General features: G+C 47.0%; 1 protein-coding gene across 1 annotated transcript in view; it reads right to left on the reverse strand.

The window, feature by feature from the left end:
- The window catches only part of USP20 (ubiquitin specific peptidase 20), a 556,910-nt gene that overhangs the window by 453,506 nt on the left and 80,561 nt on the right, over positions 1-22,843 (reverse strand). The window contains exons 2-7 of the mRNA XM_086924837.1: positions 16,627-16,721; positions 16,161-16,214; positions 14,557-14,619; positions 14,232-14,354; positions 13,140-13,236; positions 10,496-10,565 (exon numbers count right to left, since the gene is read on the reverse strand). Coding sequence (XP_086780963.1) covers positions 10,496-10,565; positions 13,140-13,236; positions 14,232-14,354; positions 14,557-14,619; positions 16,161-16,214; positions 16,627-16,707 — 488 coding nt within the window. The 5' untranslated portion in view covers positions 16,708-16,721. The remainder of the gene's footprint in view (positions 1-10,495; positions 10,566-13,139; positions 13,237-14,231; positions 14,355-14,556; positions 14,620-16,160; positions 16,215-16,626; positions 16,722-22,843) is intronic.

Below are 22,843 nucleotides of genomic sequence, written 5' to 3' on the forward strand. Positions count from 1 at the left end.
GCAATTCACCTCTCGATTCTGGAAGGCTCTATGTACCATCTTACAGATCGAGGCTCGCCTATCGTCCAGCTACCATCCGCAAACGGATGGTAAGACAGAACGGTTGAACCAAACCCTAGAACAATACCTTCGCTGTTTCACATTACAAAACGCCACCGACTGGACCACCCTTTTGTGGTTGGCAGAATTTGCGTACAATAACGCGGTGCACACCACTCTGGGATGTTCTCCTTTCTTCTGTTTGTACGGATTCCACCCAAACATGCTTCCCTTTGAGTGGCCTGGTCACTCCCTAGTTCCTGCCATCCATGAACACCACGCTCATCTCCGGGCGATCCTGATTGAGGCGCGGAACAATTTGAAAAAGGCTCAAGACGCCCAGAAAACATTCGCTGACAAAAGAAGGTCCCAGGAACCCGAATATAAGGTAGGCGATAAAGTCTGGCTGTCCACACGCAATTTGCACTTGAAAGGAGTGAACAGACTGAAACCTAAATATATCGGTCTTTATGGTATCTGCGAAGTGATAAATACTGTGGCCATGAAACTCTCCTTGCCTGTGTCATGGTCCATACATCCTGTGTTTCACGTGTCGCTTCTGCGGGCTTGCCTACCTGGTGTCCGGTTGCCAGTGCGCCCTGGCCCTGTGGAAGTGGAAGGGCAGGAAGAGTATGAAGTAGGGTCTATCTTGGATTCCCGTACAGTACGGGGCCGGGTCCAGTATCTAGTCGAGTGGAAGGGCTACGGCCCCGAAGACCGAACATGGGAACCTGTTGATCATTTGCATTGTCCTGATTTGGTTGACCTTTTTCATGAACATAATCCTGGTAAGCCAGGACGACCGCCGGGACGACGGTCCTCGAGAGGGGGTTCTGTAGCGATCACCCTTGGCAGGGGAGCAAGTTGCAGCAGACATCATGTTTCATGTCACCTATGGAAAAACTACCAGTCCCAGAAGGCCAAGCGGCGCTGGGATCTGGCACAATGGGAGGATCTTACTTAAGCTCCACCCCAGGATCAAAACGGGGCTTGTCAATCCTGTTCCTGGTTTGTCCTCCGTATGTTTGTTCGTTTGGAGTCCTGCTTTGGAGAATCCGTGACTATCCTGCTTTGTCAAGGTCCAAGACACCCGCCGCGACGACTAAGTGCCTGCGTGGCCAGAGATCAAACACCCGCCGCGACGACGAAGTGCCTGCGTGGCCAGAGTTTCAGCCAACCGCGGAGTTCCTGTGAGTAAACAGAAACGCGTTGGGTTGGAATCCACGAGGAGAGCGGGCTCGCTCTCTTCCGCTACATTTTCTTTTCGGTTGTTTGGAGTAACGTTCTTATTTTGTGCAGGTCGCACTTTCCTTTATTAGTAATCTCTTTGAAATCCTTTTACATCATTCCTGCTTTAGCCTGCAGTTAGCCTACGGCTATTCATACCCAAAAGGATTATTTTGGGTCTTCCTAGAATCATTACCTTACCTGGAATACTCATCGTGGAGTACTATACTTACCTGAATATCCTTTCCGGATCATGTTCGAGGAGTGAGTTAACTTTTCGACACCTTTGGGAAGACTCTACCTCCATCAATATATTGTTTAGACGTCATTCACGGAGTCCATCTTCGAGAAAGTGGTAAGTCCCGGAACACAGGGGAAGGGGGACTATTCTAGGCAGTACGGATCTACCTTATTTCTCTCTGTCTTCTCACCCACCTCCAGGGAGGTCTTACCAGTACTCCGCTGAGCCTAATCTCAAACTGAAGATATCTGAAGTACCCCCTCAGTCATTTCACCTTGCGGCCTCCGACTGTGCTCGCTCCAATAGCGGTGATTGTCCCATTATTGGGTGTTGTGCAGAGGGAGGTAGCGAGGACTGTCATCCCTTCGTCTCTGCTGGGCATTGGAGACAGGTTAGTGGCGCTTGCGTGTTCTTGCGCTGCTTTCAATCATTACATATATCTTGGGACCTGGATCAGTTTTAGATTGCTAGATCTCAAGGACCTGGTTGGCTGATAACTTCAGGTGGTTTTTTAGGAACTGTGAGCCTATCCCATGGAGGGCTTTATAGAAAAGGCACAAGGATTTAAATGTTATTCTATTTTTGATAGGGAGCCAGTGCAGAGAGCTCAATCTATGAGCTATTGGCTCATGCCTGGGGATGTCTAGCACCAATCGTGCTGCTGCATTTTGTAGGCGCTGGAGTTTTGCCAAATGCTGGTCCTGGATTCCCGCATATAGCTCGTTTCCGTAGTCCAATCTTGATAAAGCCAGCATTATGACCACTGTTTTGCAGGATGCCAGAGGAATGAAAGGTAGAAGTTTCCTGATCATTTTCAGGATGTACCAAATTGATGATGACAACTTATTAGCTTGTGCTCCATAAGACAGTTTATTGTCCAGGAGCATACCCACGTTTTTTACCTTGTGCACTGGTGATGGGCAGTATCCTAGGCTGTTTGGCCACCAATCCTGGGACCAGGTTTGCAAGTCTGAACCTAACAGCATAACTTCACTTTTGTCTCCGTTCAATTTTAGGCAGTTCGTCTGCATCCAGTAATTGATCTGTACCATACAGTGTTTAAACCTGATAGCTGTCTCTTTCGCATTGTTTGAAATTGAAACCACTATTTGAAAGTCATCTGTGTACGAAACTGGGAGGAAGCCACAGTTCCTAATTATAGCTGCCAGGGGTGCCACGTGTAGATTGAATAGAGTGGGGCTTAATGACGACCCCTGGGCAACCCCGCAAGGGGATCTAAAGGATTTGGATTTGGCCTCTCCCAGTTCAACCGTGAAGGTCCTGTTAGATAAATGACGCTAACAGAGACCAAGCTGTCTTGTGGACTCCCGACTCTGCGAGACGGACGAGGAGAGTGTCGTGGTTTACCATGTCGAAGGCCGCCGAGAGATCTAACAAAATCAAGGCGGCCTTTCCCCCGGCGACCAGTACACTCCTAAGCTCCTCCGTCGCCATCAATAATGCTGTTTCTGTTCCGTGCCCTTCACGGAAGCCGAATTGTGAATTATCTAGTACATTTGCTTCCGTGAGGAATTGAGACAGCTGTCTGTTCAGAAGCTTCTCAAGAACTTTTGCAGCGAATGGAATTCTTGCGATAGATCTAAAATTTCCTGGTTCTTGAGGGTCTGAATTGGGTTTCTTAAGTAGAGGCAGTACTGAAGCCGTTTTCCATGGGTCAGGAAAGTGATTGGATTTGATTATTTCAAGGAAAAGCACGCATAGTTGCTCACTCAGTAGGTCAGCGAAAAGGTGCATCACCTTAGGTGGGCAGGTGTCCGATGTGCCCCCAGATTTCGTTGACCTAACCACCTGGAGAATCTTTTCGATAGACAGAGGCTGAAAGTGGAAAGAGTGGTCCTGAGTGTGAGGTGAAATCTCATCCTGTATTTGTATATTGGTCCACTGATGTGTGAGATCGACTGATCCCTTGAAAAATTCGTAAACTACAGAAAATGTATCTACAAAGAACTGGACCAGAACGTTGCAAAAATCTGAACTCATTTCTATGGGAGTAGAGCTATTTGTTCTAGTTAATTTTTTGACTGTGGAAAAGAGTTCTTTGCTGGAGTTTTTTGCCTCTTCTATTTTTTGCGTGTAATATTTGCTTTTTTCTGTCCGTATTAGTTTTTTTATAGATGGCCAGTGAGGTTTTGTATTCCTCTTTTGGTCCTTGCTTTTATGTTGACCTCCATCTTTTTTCAAGCTTTCTGCAATGCTGTTTTTGTAATTTTAGTGAGTTCGAAAACCAAGGTTGGGATGGGGTTTTACTCCTAGATGATTTATTTTTTTGAGGAACGGCTACTTTCGTGGCTACATGTATCCAATTCGAGATTTGGTTTGTGGCTGTATTGCATTCTTTGTAAAGCTCAGGGGTAGATTCCATTAGATGTTCTTTCAGTTGTGACGCATTTATTTTTGACCAATTAAGGTAGGTAATTTGTTTGTGGCAGGGCGCAGGTGTCTCTGAATCTTTCCCTACGTCCAATGCAACTATTATTGCCTTGTGATCGGACCAAGGTACTGGTAAAATCTCAAGAGCCCGAATGTACTTGTTGGAAGTAAAAATCCCATCGAGTGTGTGCCCTGCCTGCATCTGTGGTGCATCGTCCCAGGCTGGCTCGGCCTCTGGACAACAGTAATCGGCAGCCTGACCTGCAAGTCCACGAGGGGTGGAGGCGAAGTTGACTATGATGCTCTGATCGGAGGGGCTCATTTATGGGCCGGGATCTCTGTTGGGCTTTTGCTAGCAGAGAGTGTGCCTATGATAAATGGGCTGTAAGTTGGGGATCCATTGGTCGGGGTGGGCCATGTCCTGCCGTTGGGGGTCGCGGGCAACTCCAGCCGTGACAGATGCTTCATCGTTTTTGAGGTATAGGGTGGGGGGGTTTGTTGGGTGGGTGTTATTTTTGTTTTCTGATTGCACTTTCTCTCACAGACAGTAGACATTCACACATGCACCAGATCGCATTCCCTATCCTGACATTCGCAAACACAGCCCCAGATGGCAGACATATCCCATAGGGAACGGGTGTCCCCGGGCACACTTTGCATCATTAGTTGGAAGGTGAGGGGAGCCCTTGATAAGATCAAATGCGGGGTTATACTCCAGCAGGCCAAACGGGCCGGGCAGATGTCCTTATGCTGCAGGAGACTCATCTCATGGGATCGAGGGCCCTCTGCTTTCAACGATATGGGTATCAACATGTGTTTCACTCCGGCTTTGTGAGGGGATCACGGGGGTAGCAATATTGATTCACCGCCGAGTCCCCTACACACATGTCAAGCAGTGGACAGACACTCGGGGGCAGTACTTATTCATGCAGGGCAAGGTGGGGGAGGATTCCCTGGTGTTGGGCAGTGTGTACGCTCCCCCTCCGCTGCATGGAACCTGGTGGAGCGCCTCATGACTCTCTGGGCGGACATGCCATGGGGGGCGGGGACTGGAATGATGTTATGGATATGGCCATGGATCGCTAGAGGGAAGGGTGGGGGGGGGGTCCAGAGGGTAGTCGCACTACGAGGCTGTACTTCTTAGTGTCGGGCTTGACCGGAAAGATGATCGGGAGTTTACGTATGTCTCGGCGGTCCATGACTCCTAATCCAGAATTGATTACCTCTTTGCCCCCCGAGAAACAGTGAGTAGAGTGGTGGCGGCGGAGATTCTTTCAAGGGGCCTGTCAGATCACTCCCCGGCGGTCCATACCTTATAAATAGGGCAGATGAGGCAGCCGTTTCGGTGGCGCCTCTCGGTGTGGCACTTACAAAATGATGACTATAGAGAACACATGAGCAACGCCATACACATCAGTACTTGACAGTCAATGTGGGGTCAGTCTCCAGGGCCGATTCATTGTGGGCCGCGATGAAGCCTACTTTGAGGGGGGTGGACATTTCCTGGTATGCAGCAAATGTAAATGTAATTTAAATTGATACTTGTATAGCGCACTAATCACCCGCAAGGGTCTCAAGGCGCTTGTACGAATACCGCTGTGGAACCCATCCTGGCTTTCCCTGTGAGACGTCCACTCCTGGGCACCCCCAAGGTGGAGGCCAGGCATCCTTAGCGTTGTGGGGGCCGTTGTGGAGATTAAGCAAGCTATTGCCCAGAGTTGCAGAGTGGGACTCCATGATTGGAATAGGCACCGAGGCGAGAATTATCAGGTCCGTGGAATTTTGAGCCCAAGACCCGCCGAGGCGGGGAATTGAACTCTGGTCCCGGGCCAGACCTCTGTATCAGGGTCTGCCACTCTAACCATTGAGCCACACTTCTCCAGAGGCAGCGGCTCGTAGAGCGCGTTAGGAGGCGCTACTACAGGCGGAAGCGGGTATTGAAGATCTTGAACGCTGAGGTCGGGAGGCTGGAGGCAGCCAGGTCCGACGGCAATTGCTGATGGCTCAACAGGATTATGCTGCGCTACACCTAGACGAGGCCCTCATCAGCGGGGGGATAAATCCAGGAAGATGCTCCACCGGCTCTGCCAGGGCGTTTCATTTCCAGACCCTTCCTGGCATATGGGGCTCGGCAGGTGAGCTGCTCACGGACCCGCTGGCCCTTGCTGAGAGCTTTGCCACATATTATGCAGACCTATACGCCCCCAGAGAATGTTTGCCAGCCGCCGCAATAGATCGTCGGATGAGGTGAGGGAAGAGCTGGAGCTCCCCCTGACAGATGAGGAGTTGGGCACAGCGCTGGGAGATCTTAATTCCGGGAAGGCCCTGGGACCTAATGGGTTTCCCAGTGAATTTTTTTAAACAATACTTTTTGCAGTTGGGACCTCACTACCGCTCAGTGGTGGAGGAGGCACGAAAACATGTCTCTCTTCCCATAGATTGGAAGCATGAGGAGGTGGTTGTCCTTCACAAACCGGGTAGGCCCCCGGATCAGCATGCAGCATATCGTCCCATCTCTCACCAGAACGTAGAGGCCAAAATTCTGGCCAAAGCTCTGCCAAATCATCTATTGCCTCATATCACTACTCTGGTACATCCAGACCAGCCTGGATGTAGGCCTCATAGGGTGACCAGACATAACATCAGGCGGGCGCATGTAGCAGTATTGGCCATCCAGCAACTGGGTGAACCGGCTGCGCTATTATTAGCAGATATGGATAGGGCATTTGACTCACTTAGCTGAGTGTACCTATTTGCATTATTACATAGGCTAAACTTTGGACCGAGATTCTTATCCTACTTGACCCTCCAATACACCGACCTAACTGTGTTGGTGCGGGTGGCCCGCACAGCCTCCTCCACGTTCTCTATCGGACAGGGCACGAGACAGGGTTGCCCCCTGTCCACTTACTTATTTTCCCTCACAATGGAGCCTCTGGCTGCGAATAGATGCGCAGTTGCAGGGCTTTGAATGGGAGCAGGTACTGTTGGATAGGATAGCATTATACGCGGACGGCGTCCTATTCTTCCTTATGAATGTGGACAGAACGGGGCCGTGGCTCCTGCGCATTATGCAAATCTTTGGGGAGACATCTGGACTGTATATTAACCCCCGCAAATCTATGTTGTAAATTCTTGGAGATCCGGCGGGAATGGGCACGTAGGTATCGTCGGTCCAGTTGGCGACAGGGAGACTGAAATATCTTGATATGTTTATATCGGACTTGCCTGCTGTCTCCTGGGAGCAAAACCTGGTTCTGGTGTGGGAGCGTGTGCGTGATGATCAAAAGACCTGGTCCTGTATGCCCCTGTCCATATATGGCAGATCGGCTATATTTAAGATGGTTGCGCTCTCCAGTCTCCTATACCAGCTGCAGAACCACCCGACCAGATTCCTCCTAGATGGTTCTGGCAAGTCAAAGCAGCTCCCGGGCAGCTCCTGTGGGAGGGGGGCAACGTGCATGTGGCCCTGCAGATGTGCTTTTTATCTACCTATTGCGGGGGGCTAACGTCTTCAGACATTTATTAACACTATGGCTGCTAAGGCAATTCCCCATCTGTGCTGGGAATTGCCATTTTGCTGGTGTCATGACGAGCTCAGCTCGTCATGAGCACAGCTCCAGGCTACCTCATGACAAGCTGAGCTCGTTATGAGCATGGAAGGGGTTAATATTATCAGGCTTCAACACCAGCTCGTCTTGAACGAATGGTGGTATGGCAATAGCGAGAATCCGGACTACGCTGTCGAGCGGCGGCTTATGGGTGATCACTCGCTGCATACGATAATGTACTCGTCACCGCTGCGAGGCTGGCTGCCATCGGCAACAAAGGTTGTGTTTCAGGTCTGGAGACAGGCGCTGCGGAGGATGGGACGGTGGAACACACTGACACGGGAGACTCCCCTCTGGAATAGTGGACGCTTGCCGCAACTGGCGGCCTTGAGGGATTCCGGGGGTGGGATCATGTAGGTATCTCTGTCTTGGGACAAGTCATGAGGGGTATAGCTTTGAAATCCTTCCAGGACGTCCGGAAAGAATTTTGCATGCCGAAATCCTAATTCTATAAGTACCTTCAATTTCGACATGCTCTGTCTCCTACCTAGAGGGCTTGGAGTCCTTGGCTGAGTTCAGCCCCCTCGAGGTGAACGCTTTTATGGGAGATCTTCAGGATCGCAAGATCGCCAAGATCTATCAATCCCTGATTATCCACTGCTCCTCCATACTACAGAAACTCCGGGGGAGATTGGGAGGGCGATGTGGGTCTCTTAGATGAAGAGGACTGGACAAAGGCCCTGGCTGCTCCGTGGGGGGCGGCCATAGCGGTGCAGTTGCGCCCGTCCAGTTTAAGTATTTGCATAGGGCTTACTATACACAGGTATGCTTGTGGCGAGCGGGGTTGAATGTCTCCCCTGTGTGCCTTAGATGTAATCGGGAGAAGGGTACGCTAATACACACGGTTTGGCAGTGTCTCTTCTAAGATCGATTCTGGCGGGGGTTCACACCGGTTTATCAGAGGTACTGGGTTGGGATCTCCCCCGATCGCCGAAACTTGCCCGGTTACATGACATGGAGGGGATAGGAGGCAACATCTAAAAAGGACACCTATTGCAGTTGGGTCTTATCTTGGCGAAAAGGGCGAAGAAGGCACCAAGGCCCCCTTCAGTGGCTGCGTGGAAGAATGGTCTAGATTTTTGCATGGGCCTGGAGAAACCCATCTTCATTGCCAGGGGGTGCCCGCATAAACACTTTAAAATATGGAAAAGGTGGGCAGACTATCGGGATGGCTGTTAGAGCCGGTCTCAGTGGCACGGGAACCCCATCTATAGCGATCATTTCTATTGGGGGGGGTCCAGGGGGTGCGGTGTGGTTGGGAACTCTGGTGGATAGCCTTATCCTACTGCCAAAATGGTTTTGTTTGACGCGGGTGTTCAGTGCAATCCGGGGGGAGGGGTTTGGAGCAGTGGGGGGTGAGATTTAATTTGCATTGCTCATCATTTTTCTGTGTTTCAAGATGAAAATGCCAAAGTCAGTATAAATTGCTTTGATTGTGCAGACGCCTCTGGGGTACAGAGCCCTGCTCTCTATGTGTCATTTGCCAAATAAAATCAGTTAAAAAAAAAAAAATCCAGTCTAAATAAAAGGAAAGATAGGAGAAAAATTTTTTTTTATAAATAGGAGACAAGCTGAATGCCACTGAAATAAGAGAATATGAAAGAAGGAGAAATGGGATATGGAGATCAGGAAAGGAGAACTAAAACGCAAAAACGTTTAGGAAATTTAGGAATAAGGAAAAACCCCGAGTGAGAGGAACATCTCAAACATCAAGATGGAGAGACAAAAAACTCTACATATACAAATAAGCCTGAGCGACTTACAATGCAGTTCGGAAAAAATATTGAGAAACAAAAGGTCAGCTAATGGCTTGACTGAAGCAAGCCCTATTTCTCTACCAAGTTACTCCATCTGAAACATTCTTAAAGCAAAGCAGGAAAATGTTGGCTTCCTCTACAGCCAACACAATTGCATTGAGCCCAAACCATAGTTTTGCAAACCCTTTAGTGACACATAGAAGCATCCAGGACATCCTGGACTACCAGAGGAAGTCCAGGATAATTGGAATGTTCCCGAGCCAGTGACGACACTGCCATGGTTCGGTAACACCACTTATGGATGCGTTCATTCCTTCGTCACCCACTGCGTATATTTTACTGCTAACAGGGTACGGCCTCTTTTTGTGACCTGGTATGTCTTGAACCCATGGGTCTAATTTTACTCCATGGGGCCTCACAACCTCAATTGTCCAGCTAATGGAGCACTCATGACTTCATGGACACCCAGGATATATAAGCCTCTCGGACTCTAGAATCATCTGCCATCTGGATTGTCGGTCGGAATCACCTTCTAGTCACCCGGTCGCCTGGCCTGGCCTTGCCATCTGGCAGCATAGCTCTTGATCTTGGCCACTGTTCTGTGGTGCAATGTACCGGACAATGTTTGCTATAATATCTTGGTTAAATAGAGTGCTGGCCACCCAGGTCATGGGCACAAAAGACTTTGATCCCAAGAGAGGAACTGCACATTCCAGTTCTCCAGATGACATATGTGAATAGAAAAATACCTTCCTACCCCCAAACACTAATACTGCAGCACTCTCAGACATATTCACAAAAATGCAGCATATGATTAGCCTCCACAATACTGATGAACCCTGTCAAGCATTCAGAGAGAGACTTCAGATTGAGATGGACCCTCAAATTAAGGGGGTGAAGGTACCCAAAATTGGACAGCACAAGACTGTAGTAATGACAATAAAGCGCTATAAAAGTCTCTGTGACATAACATTTCGATTTTACAATACCTGTCACACTAATGTCTCCCATCTCTTCAAAACATCGGTATATTGGAACATTTTCTAACAAAGTCTTCAGAGACCAAAAGAAGATGCATACTTATATTTACGAGTTCTAGATCTAGAAAAAAGGTGGAGGCATGTCACGTTTATAAATACTTAAGATATCCCAGTATGGGGACCTTGGTCTTTTGATTGCTGCCATAATGTCTTTCAAGTACTCATATGCATTCATGACTTTGGGCCTACCAGTTGGACAAGGCCTGCAGTGCTGCATTCATGTAGCAGGAGTTCCCCATATTCTTCATCCCTGTCAGACCTGTCATGGCAGTCAGAGCGACAAACAGCAGTGCAAGAAGGAAAAATGAGAAGTTAGGCAAGGGATGTGGAAAATTGAAAACAAATCAGACTATTTCATTGTTCTATATCAAAACACTTTTTCAGTCATTCAAATAAGCATTTATCAACAACTGCCCCTGCACAGCTGCCTGCTTTAAAAACGGGCACACAAGTGCAAAAAAGGAAACTTTGATTACCAGTAAATGTAGTTTCCTTCAGGGGCATTTCCACTGAAATCACAAGCAATAAGTATTCCCACCCAGGGGCAGATCCCGGAACACTTTTGAAAACAAAAATATGATTTTCTCTAGAAAAGTAAATGTTTTATTTTCAAAACTAGAACCGTTTTGACAGCCTATTAAAATCTACATTGACAATTTTTTGTTTAATTACCTTTAAAAGGGCAACTAATTCAAATGTTAAAAGATCACTAAAGACTAGTGACGAGAAAAACTTGTATACAAACTTTTTTTTCTCTCTAAAAGAGAAAATAGGAAGGGCAGTGTAGCTCAGTAAGTAGAATCTAAGGGGGCTGGGAAAAAACTGCACCTTTAAGGAAGCAAATACCGCCAGAATCCCATCTTACCCTGCTAGTGACATTGCTTCAGTTCTATTTGCTCAGAGACTTTCGATTCAGGAGAAACAGATGTACAGGTAATCAAAATATCCGTCTCCTTCAGGGGGCTCACCACTGAAAATCGTTAACTCGTCTACACAGAACTGCAAGCCTACCCCACATCAGACAGTGGAAGGAAGAAAATACTAATGATATCCAAGAAGAAAGATTCCTCAAAGAAACCTGAAATTATTTTCCATCAGGAAACAGAACATAAATACTCTTGACCTGAGACCTCTATAAAACATTGAATGAAACGCTTTACGCGAAGGCTTAGACCGATTTTTTCACACAAAGAAAGGCAAAAAAGGCAGACGTCTCCGATGTAGGCTCCTGTCACAAGCACAGAACTGGGGCATCAGTCAATGAAGGAGCATGATGAGATATTGGTGATATGCGCCTCCATGAAGAAGCATTGACATTTTTCCAGACGCTTTAGGCTACAGCCGATCCAGCTACAGTGCCCTCCTTTTTTCTCACTTTTCATTTAAAAAATTGTTGGTAAAAATGTGTTTTTTTCAGGGTACTATTCTTTATTTATTTAGTGACCTGTTAACTTTGAATTGGCTGCTTTTTTAAAGGAACAATCGAAATTTGGCCAGCATAGCCCTCAATATACAGTCAAAACTCATTTTTAAATACAAAAAATTGGCTTTTCCTATTGAAAACTGTACTTTTTTTATGTACTCTGAAATCGTGCATGTGGGAGGAACTATTCAGTGCTTATGATTGCCAAGAGAGATTCCTTGAAAGAGAACCATAAATATAGATAAAGTTGAGCTACAAGTTGGATTCATTACCATCTTTATCTTGGAAGAAGGAGCACCTAATGCACGAACCAAATTATTAGAATCCCTTGAGTTTCTTCAAGTGGAAGAAGACTCTCGAGAAGTTATCTCAACAGGTTTAAAAAAAATTTTAAAAAAATAAAAAGAGGGTGAGCCTAAGGAAGAGCAGCTCATGTGTGACTGCACCAGAATGCATACAAAGGTCAACTTGTTTCTTACTGGATCAAGGGTGAGGCATTGGGTCCCTCTTACAGTAGTTCTGCAACCAATGGGAAGGCTAGGGCACAGGTCACCTCTAACGGGACCTCTATTACAGTCAAGCCCTTGGCACGGGCCAGCTTTTTGGCGTATTTCTGCTATAAGAGGGATGGACGATAGTCGCTCTTTTACTATATCACTGTTACTAACAGTAAAGCCAGGACACTTGGTGTCTCGGACAAGATCTCTGGTGGGAAGGACCATTCTTCCCCTAAACTATCAGCTTTATTGTCAGGAAACCAGGGACCAGCATGCCTCTTGCTATAGAATTGTTCATGCAGAGTCCTAAAGCACAGGATGTGGCTCACGGCATCACCGTCAGCAGAAAGAAGGCCCAGGAACATGCGAACAGGATTATTGTTACTGGCCTCAAGACTGTGGTACAAGATTTCCCCTGAACATTGCAGTTCCTGGTACTGAGGAGAAGCTTTTCTCTTATGCATCATGGATACCGGCAGGAAGACTAGGGAACAAAGGTCTCTTTAGGCATTACGGTTACTGGCCTGAAGTTTGGGACACAGGCCATTACACATTATCTATGCAAGTAAGAGGAGGCCAGAACACAGACCAGCTTGGGGTATTATGGTGATATGTTTGGATATTAGGGACTGTAAGTTTCTTGTGACATCTCTAAATGTTGAAAAAGCCAGGGGGCAGCTTATCACTTAAGGTAGCTCTGAAAAGAGAAAGAGGTCCAGATCACAAACCTTCTCTTACACCATCTGTATTTGCAAGGGAGGCTGAGGTCCAGGTCATTTCTTGAGGATCTCTCCAACCAGCAGAAAGGCCAGAGCACAAGTTGTGCCTTATGGTATTAGTTAGGTAGCTGTCCTCAGGGAGAGGGCAAAGGTTGTCTCTTACTGAATTACTGCTACTGCTACTTCCCCATTACCTCTAGGTTTCATGTCATCGCCCTCTGATTCAGACTCTCCATCATCGGCGACAGCAATCGGAACAGACTTCAGATGGTGAGTAGGCGATGGCAAGTCCTGAAATAATAAACTGCAGTCAAACTTAAAAGAAGGTTGAAACTAAAAATATTGACTACCGAAATGGAAAACCACGTACAATATGCTCATAAAACATGGATATATACCCACAGAGGCAAGTGACCTTCAACAATTCAAAGTAACCAGCATACCACTACCACCTGCGCACCACCCAGAGCAAAACACTGCCAAAATTCATGAGGGATACAAAGGGCACAACTACCTGTCAATAACCACGGTCATCATTCTACCCTAAATTACTGCACCCACTGGCCAACCACCACCGTCAGTAGAACATCGGGACAACCATCATAATCAATGCATCCACCACGTTCAGGAGGCTCATCTTTGACAATTGTAAGCTTTGGCTGTTAAAGCAAACTAAAAAGGTATTAATTCATACCCAGCAACCAATCAACACCATTAATGAAACCGAATAGTCGAAACCTACTATCACCTCATTCGTCCATGATTACCCTCATTAAGCCCAATTGCAATAATTAAACATGCCCAACCCCATCAGTCGCACTCAGCGAAAGTGACATCACACCAACCCAATTACTGGTGCCCACACAAACTAGTCTTTGTATCCCACAACTAGTCCTCATGCTAACCCAACAACCACTGCTGACAAACTTGCAAGCAGCCACCATTCCATCAACCAACACTACTCACACCTTAACCCAAAGTAACTGCCGACCAAATACAACTGTAATTAACATAAGCTACCAACAAATAATCCTCACAGACACCACCCTAAAAACAGTGTGATCTAAACCAACACCATGAACTAATCGAAAACAATAAACCAAGTGGGCCAGTACGCAATCTACTGCCACTGATGCATTCATTCTAACACACAAAATAAAGTAATCAATGGCTCTTTTACCTGCTAAGCTCGTGAAATCAACTCACTCACACTGCCATTTAAACACAGAGCGAGCAGCACAGCAGCATGGATCCCTGTCCCAGATTAGGTACCGTGCAAGACACACCTGCTTTGGGGACGGCCCTTGGGTGTGCAAGGGCGGCCGGGGCTCCAGGAATACCTCCTTTTCACACGAATAACACCACACCCGGAACGTGGTAAGGTTTAACGTCAGATTGTGCTTCTTGACCTACCACCACAAATTAACAACATAAAGAAGGATGAAAGGAGCATTAGGTTTGGAATGATATCAACTACTGAGTTTAGGAAAAGGCCAAAGGAAGTCATGCGAGAGACCCAAAAAATGAGATGCGAAATTGCATGAAAGGAAAATACAACCCAGCAATGATCATCTTCAGACCACAACAATAAAGTGTTAGAATGCAGCTTACCTGTGCATGAAGTGTGCTGTGGTCAGCATACGATTCACCGCAGCCCACGTAATCACAGCCATCCTAGGAGAAAGAAGAGACAGCCTGTATCGAAGAGGGACAAACAGCAATGGATTCCATGGGAACACTCTTAAGACCGATCTCCTACACTTCCTAGAACAGACTTCTCCCTGCAGTGAGCTTTCTACACCTTCTGATGACGGACAATAGGACGGACCCTGCTAGCTGCGTAATGGATCTCAGCCAGCCTCTTCCACGCTGCAAAATCCTACTCTCATCGTCACTTACGACCTTGTGCCAGATCACTGTTGAAGAAATGTATTCTGCCTGACTTTTTAGACCGATTCTTCAAAGGTGTTCATTTTAAAGAATAAGGCTTACTGGAAAAAGTCACTGGAAATGGCATGGGAGAGAACTGACAGATTATCAGTGGATAATTCACACACTACTACCTAAGAGTTACCTACAGAACGCACGTAAGGGTGGTGGAGAGCTGCTGTCACCAGCCATGCATACTATTGTTTTCTAATCTGCAAGCTACATATCTCTTGGGGTACCAGGACAGATTTACAACATCTATATTTCAGCATACCTTGGAGATGCACAGTCTTCAAAATGACCGTGTTGGGGTGATCCATTGACAAGTTGCAATGCAGGAGAACATCACTGGCATGGGATGAGTGTCAGAGCACTGTACAGTAGAATAACCGTAGGGGCTTTACATTCAAATATACCTGCCTGTGGACAGCTCATATTTTACAGCCAGGCACCCAGGATAAACCCGCAAAGCACTACACACTACTGGAATAACTAGGATTTCCGTTTTATCCAAAGAATATTAAGGACAACCAGTGAATCATTTCAACAAAGAAATCCAGGCCTCTGTCCCTTGATGGCAAGACCGCACCTCCCTCGCCCTCATAACTAAGTTGGAAACTTTAGGACCAATGGCTGGCCTAGGGCCGAGCACAGCAAGGTCTCAGGGGACCATAATTATCCCAGTCTACTCTGCAAGAGTTCTCTGGGATGCGGGAGGCCACTCACTAGATAGGAACTGGGGGCATTCCTTTTTATAGGTCATCCTGCTGGCTACAGTAAAACAATGCTAAGCTCTCTGGGGATTACAAGATGGGGTCTTATTCATGAAAAGAGAATGCTCTGGGCTAGAAATGAGCAAATAAAGAACTCACTTGGAACAACAGGATAGAGACTAGCACAGTGCTAGATATATGCATTGACTGAGAACTATATTCCATCTTTTTGGGGAAAGCATGGTTCCTGTTTAGACATGGGAGGTAAATTCCTTTGACCATGGAAGAGGCTTCACAAGGTAAGGACATCCTGTAATTTTAACCTATCAGGAAGTGGAGGGACCCTTGCATCTAGAGAAGGATTTGCACTAACCAGCCAAGTAATAATTACACAAGTATATTTATAGTAACAGTGTAGTTTGACAATATGCCATCTTAGGAGCTTCAAAACAGATCTGATTCCCCGGGTTTCAAAGTTTATGTGCAGGGGAAAGCTACAAACAGTGCAGACCTGTGAAGCTTATTGATCAACAGGCATGGACGGCAATCCTTTAAAGAAAGCACAGAGGTTACCTGTAGACAGGCCCAAAGGTTCGGTCCTCCAGCTCCACAAGACTGACAGGTACCCTTAAGGGAGAAAAAGCAAAAGGCGGTTAGAATGAAGAGCACCATTGCTGGTGACAATTTATAGCACAGCGAGGGCGATGCAAAGAGGAGACGGTGACAAAAGGCTGGCAATGTCGAAGTGGAACTCGAAGATACCTCCTTGATGAAGAATACATCACAGTGTATAAGCAACCAAAAGTATACAATACAAACTGCAAAGAAGTAACCACACAAAACATACATTTCCTGTAGAAAAATAGTACCGACTAAGACAAACAATTACCCCAGTTAGCACCTAATGACAAAAAAAACAAAAAACCTCAAGATCACCCAAGGAAACACACTGACAAGTTTTATGTATGCACCCATGTTTACAACACTCCCACACCTTTACCCCTCCGCCCACTTATGCTGATCCTCAAGCAGCTCCTACCTTCGACTTGAAGAGCAGTTCGTCCTTGGTGACTTCCCCCAGAGAATCCAGGTGAGGGCAAGAATCTATGAACTCGCCCATCGTTTCAAAGTGACCTGTGGGTGAATATAAAACCATCAGAGTACAAAAAAAGACCTAATCTAACCTACTAACACATGGCCCTGTGTTCTTTTAGGAACTGCATTCAACAAATGAACAAGGCTGAGATCCCACACCTAAATCAGAATAACCAACAAATAAACCTGAATCACAATGGTATTCCCAGGTAATCAACTCTTAAACACAGAAGACACTCTCAATAAGGCACAAAAGTGTTGTGTTGTCTGTTATAATTAACACAACTTGTCACTGCAGGAATAAAGTATTGCAAAAGAAGGAGGCCTGCTCTTACCTTCAAATTATGATACAACTCCTCTGTATTTGAAGGTTGTCTAAGCAAGTATCTCAGCAGAGAGAGGTTTGTCATTACAGCCTGCCACTAATGTGGGGACTGGAGCAGCTGTTGGAAGGAAGCAATTTGAATCAGTAGTCGTCCTTTGCTGATAACAGAAATGGCTGCACAGTTTCCATGCAGTGTGTCCATATACTACTGATCCCCCGTTCACTGCTGGAAAAGGTCTCATGTGAAAGCTTGCATTCGGAATGGAGGAGGAATTGTGAAAGATTTCCTTTGTAACACCTTCTGACCTATTGTTTAGATTTGGTGATACCGCAGACAGCATATATTTTACACTTATATGTTTTAAAGGTTTGAACGACTCAGTACGGAAGTCCCCTGGTTACTGCTGGGAGAACTCCTTTTATATTGTATTTGTTATTTTGTGTGCTTCAATTGCAATGTTTATCAATTTCCTTCCTGCAACATTTTGCATTTAATTAACTTTACATTTGGCCGTGTGGTTTTAGCTTTATAAATACATTTCTGCTATAGATTGGTGCAATGAAGGGATTGCACCATTTTGTTTGCTTTGCATACTGCTCAATTTCTAATGGGTTTAGAACGTCATGAAATGCAGATGTTCATATAAGAATACCCCGTGGACAGGATTGAATACTATTTCCTTTTACATTCTATTATTCTGTTGGCGAGACAGCTATAAAGGTCATTGCATTTTGAAGGTGTAGAGATGAAAGTCAGTTCCAGGTGCAACTTACAAAGTTTGAGCCAGAACAACCACAAGCAATGCAACCCAAACTGGCCCTCCAGGCTTGCACCACTTATTATACCACTTTACCGTAGGAAACCAGGATTTCTCAGTACAAACCACCAAGCTCTGGAAATCGTTACCAGTCAGAACTAAAATCACCCAGGAGCATATACACTTCCACAGACGGTTGAAAACTGGCTGTTTTCTAGATAAATGCCTCACACGCATCCCTTCTACAGAGTCCAGGACACAGTCGCACACTCAAGCCCAATCTTCAGCTTTCAATCCATGAAATGTACACACATGAACTAGCAAACTACTTTCATTATACAGGTAAGCGGAAAAGGGCAGACCTATGATTCACCGTGGCATTGTCTTGTAATGTACTTCCAAGTAAAAAAGTAATGGCCCACGATAATACGAACACATTATACTCAGCAGTCAGCAAAAAAAGTGTAAATTATCTTTTGAACTCACATAAGACGTCTGGTATGAGAGTTCTCCAGCATCAGCACTGTACAGCCAAACATCATCAAATGAACAGGCATGGAATAACTTTAGAGATCTCTCACACAACACTGTACACTTTCGGAGGACTTTAATATAGTCGATTCACTGCAGGTCCTGAATATCTATACAATCTGACCACTTCTTTAAATTTCTCACAGACACACAGATTTGGGCTGTCCATCCCAACATTTCACTCCACTTCTCTCCCTCAAACCATGCCAGCTCAGGACCGCAACTATACACAAAATCTCAGATTGGACAACCCGGTGTAGTAACCAGAAAACACACTATATCAAATGAAATACCACAAACGCACCTGCAAACCTGTTCAAAGCTACCAGCATGCCGAAACCATAAAACTGTGTGTCTGTCTCTCACACTTCATCATCCAACATACTGTTTCCCATAACACAATACCCGCACCTCGGTGTTCATCGCAAAACCGAAAGAACATTCTCCCAACCACACACATTATGGTGTAGCATACTACGCATATAGGCAACAGCTACAACACCCCACCTGAGACTTGCAAGCACTATATAAGTGCTGCAATACAATTTGCAATGTATTCAGCAGAGGAAACTGGATCATATCGTAAAGGTCAAAATTAGGCCTTAAGCCCCAATCTTTTTTTTAAAACAAAGATGTAGATGTACCTGGAGCAAATCTTTAATAGTGATCCTGAAACACCACACCTCCTTAAGGAACGAGGGGCAGGTTTTCTGATATTTTGTAATTAGCAGGGGAGTGCTTAAGAGAAAAATTGTGAAAAGGTTAAAAGAGAGGACATATCTTTTTATCCTGTGGTCCTAAATAATGGTGGACTGCTGAGTAATTGATAAAAGTGGCCTTTTTAGGTCTCGCCTGGAATTAGCATCCGAAGGATGCGTCCAGGCTGGAGACTTCTAGCTAGTTGACTCGGGGGAATGAAGGACAAGAAAGTGCCACGCGCTTCTCTTTTGGATTTCACTGCGTGCACGCGCACCCACATTCACGCATGCGCACAGCCACACGCATACACAGGCACAAACACACACACCCACACCCCCGTCGCCGCCGCACCAACACACACACTAGCGCTACCTACACGCACACACAGAGACCCCCCCCACACACACCAGGGCACCTACACTCACGCACGAACGCAAATATACAAAGACCCCCCTCCCCCCGCCACCGCCATCGCACACATACACACACACACACACAAGCGCACCCTCCTCCCCCCTAGAATTAAGCCCCACTTACCGCCATTCGGGACTTCTGTTGCCGGGGCTCTCCCTCGGGCATGGGACTCTGTGGGCGCGTGCGCGGGACTTCCGAAGACGGTAGTCCCGCCCAAAGGAACTTTTGAGATCAACTGTAGCCTGACCTCAACTAACTGAACTAATTTTCACTCACAAGTTTCGTTTTCGTAACTCGGTTAAAGGCTTCCAGTCACAGCTACTGTTTGAGGGATGTTGTTTATTGCGTGATCATGCTGGTCAGATATAGCGCGCGACAATTGTATCTTTTAGGTTATTCATAAATGTTCATGCGTGCCATTCCTTCTGGACTGACCTACAAATCAGGCTGCAGCTTTAAGTGGGAGGAGAGGAAGGAGGCAGTGCACAGCGCGCCCCCCTCCTCCCCCGCAGGCTCTTTAATCCGAGCGAGACCCAACCCTCTGCTGGCTGTACATTTCGCGAGACTTGCTTGGCGCCGTGACCCCCATGTGAGAGCAGCTCCTAGTAAACACTCCCTGCAGCTCAGCCATGGCTTCCCGGTTGTAAGAGGCGGCGAAGCGGGCTGGCATCCCTTTGCTTCCCGCCCTGCAGATTTCTTTGGACGATCATCGACGGCCATGCCCGGCCTCTACAAGGCGTTCGTCTGATTGCAGCCCGAGAGCGAGTGGCACCGTTTGTCGCACATACAAAGGGAGGAGGACGTTTTGAATTCTGGATTCACAAAAGGCAACAAAAACTGGAATATTTGCAGGATGTGGATACAGGTCCGAACCATTGACGGCAAAGAGACGCATACTATAGACGATTTGTCCCGTCTCACCAAGATCGAGAGTCTGCTTAAGATCCAGGAGACCTTCAACGTAAACCCGGACCTGCAGAGGCTCTTCTACCGTGGGAAGCAGGTAAACAATGCCCGCCGACGCAAAAAGATGTTTTTCATTCAGGATCTCGGAAGCACCTCCTTTTTAACACTACCGTCCCTGGCATGGCGAGGGTGGTAGTCCACTGCCCACCGCAGACATACGTTTGTATGTGTGGTATTGTTTGGGTGCGATTACATGCAGCCCTCGCGTGTACCTCCGACATGCTAACATCGCGCGCGTCTACCAGGGGGTGGTGCCATGTGTGCTTGGAGTGTTTTTTCCTGTCCGCGGCTGAATCCAGAAAAGCGAGAGTTGGGTAGAGCTTAGAATTCAGCACTACCAAACGGTGTTGTGGGGCTGAGTTCGCCTCTAGTATAAAGTTGTTTCTGTCTTTCGGGTGAAAACTTGGGATCGGGGACATGACTTCCCGATGAATCATATCACAGCACTCGAGGGAAGGGAGAGGAAACTGGGCTTGCAAGACATGAGGCGTTCAAGTGTGATGAATAGGAGGCGGAGAGCCGGAGGATAATTTATTCCCGGAAGCGACGCTTTCAGTATGCTTCCGTGAGCACGAGATGCGGTGGCCATGGCGATGACCTTTGGCCTGGTTTATAGGCCGAAGTAAAACGCACTCTTTTGCGGTACGCTGACGTATAGCCTAATGTGTCCTATTCTGGATACCGTAGTTTTCCATGTGTGTCCCTCATGAGTTCTTCACAGTACGGTAAATGTCAATGTTTTCAATTGGGCAACTGTCCGGTCTTCTCAACTTCTTTTTGAGGAACACTTTTCAAAGAAGGGGCATGGCGCCCAGGTGCTCATGCAATCACGCGCTCTAAACTCCCTCTTTAATTTGGGGGGCATTTTACCTGCAGGACGTGACAGGCTCACTGTAATACGGAAAGAAAAGTAAAACGATGCAAGTGAAGTTCGTATTTTAAGTTTATTGCTGGAACATGCAGGTGCCTACGGTGCTACGCCATCGTCCTATGCTTTCCGCCAGCCACTGGCCAACAGTGGCATTCGGAAGCCACAGAGTGAGTGAGCAGTCCCGGGCCACATCTCAAATAACAACATGTTCACAACATGCATTGTAAGTACAGTTAAAGCATAACAATTCTCGAGCACATGCATGTTCAGTAAGGAAAATAAAGCAGAGACTAATACAATGTACTTATCATTACTTCTGCTTTTCCCCTTATAAATAAAAAAAACCTTAAACTGAAACTACTACTAGAGAACAAAATCTCTATACTTCAGTGGTACGACAACATTGTGTGACTGCCTAGATACTGAATGCATTTTATCATGTGAAGTACCTGTAACCATTGTGTCACATGGAATACTCGCACTGTTTCTCCACCAGCTGAAGAACGTGAACTAAGCCTTGCATGAATATGGGTGTCAATAATAATGCCGTTCGGTTATGCTAATTGTATTTGTCCTGAAGGATTACATGGGCGGGTTTGCCACAGCAAGATTAAGATGCATTTACTTTGCCACAAGGGGTGCAGGAGTCTCTCAGCCTTAATAGCCAAGCCGTTTCTGGACTGCTGGTCATGTAGATCTAACTCCTGATGTCTCAGGCTACAAGCTTGTTTTTCTCTCCGAGGATTCGTACTTTCTCTCCCCCCTTCCCTCTTCCTCTTCATCCGCTTTCTTCCTCCCTCCACTTTCTTCCCTCCTTCGTGGTACTTTCCATGGGTGCCTCTCCCGATCTCCGCCTCTTGCTTCTTCCCTCCCTGGCTCTTTCCTTCCTTCCCTCCGCTCCCTGCAGTGCCCCATCTCCCCCCCCCCCCCCCCCCCCCCTCTCAGCCTTTCCTATCCTGGTTCACGCATCCTGGAGCCTCGGAGCGCGAGTGATAAGATGTTCTGTCTGAGCGCGGCCGAAAGCACGAGTGGGAGCGCGGCCTCCAGGCCTCTGGGGGTGGGGGCAGGACCACAGGCTCTGTAGCACAGCCAGAGACAGGCATTGTATCCTAGATAGAGACCGGCACTGTACCCTGGATAGAGACAGGCACTGCACCAGAGCCAGAGACAGGCACTGTACCACAGCCAGGCACTGTACCCCAGCCAGAGACTGGCACTTTACCACAGCCAGAGACAGGCACTGTACCACAGCCAGAGACAGGCACTGTACCACAGCCAGAGACAGGCACTGTACCACAGCCAGAGACAGGCACTGTACCACAGCCAGAGACAGGCACTGCACTACAGCCAGAGACAGGCACTGTACCACAGCCAGAGACAGGCACTGCACCAGAGACAGGCACTGCAACACAGCCAGAGACAGGCACTGCACCAGAGACAGGCACTGCACCACAGCCAGACACATGCACTTTACCACAGCTAGAGACTGGCACTTAACCACAGCTAGAGAAAGGCACTGTACCCTAGATAGAGACCTATCCCTCACTCCTTTTAGGTCCACCTGGTACTGCATCCGAAGGATGCGTCCAGCTGGAGA

Source organism: Lissotriton vulgaris, chromosome 5 (genome assembly GCF_964263255.1).
Source record: "Lissotriton vulgaris chromosome 5, aLisVul1.2, whole genome shotgun sequence".
NCBI lineage: Eukaryota > Metazoa > Chordata > Amphibia > Caudata > Salamandridae > Lissotriton > Lissotriton vulgaris.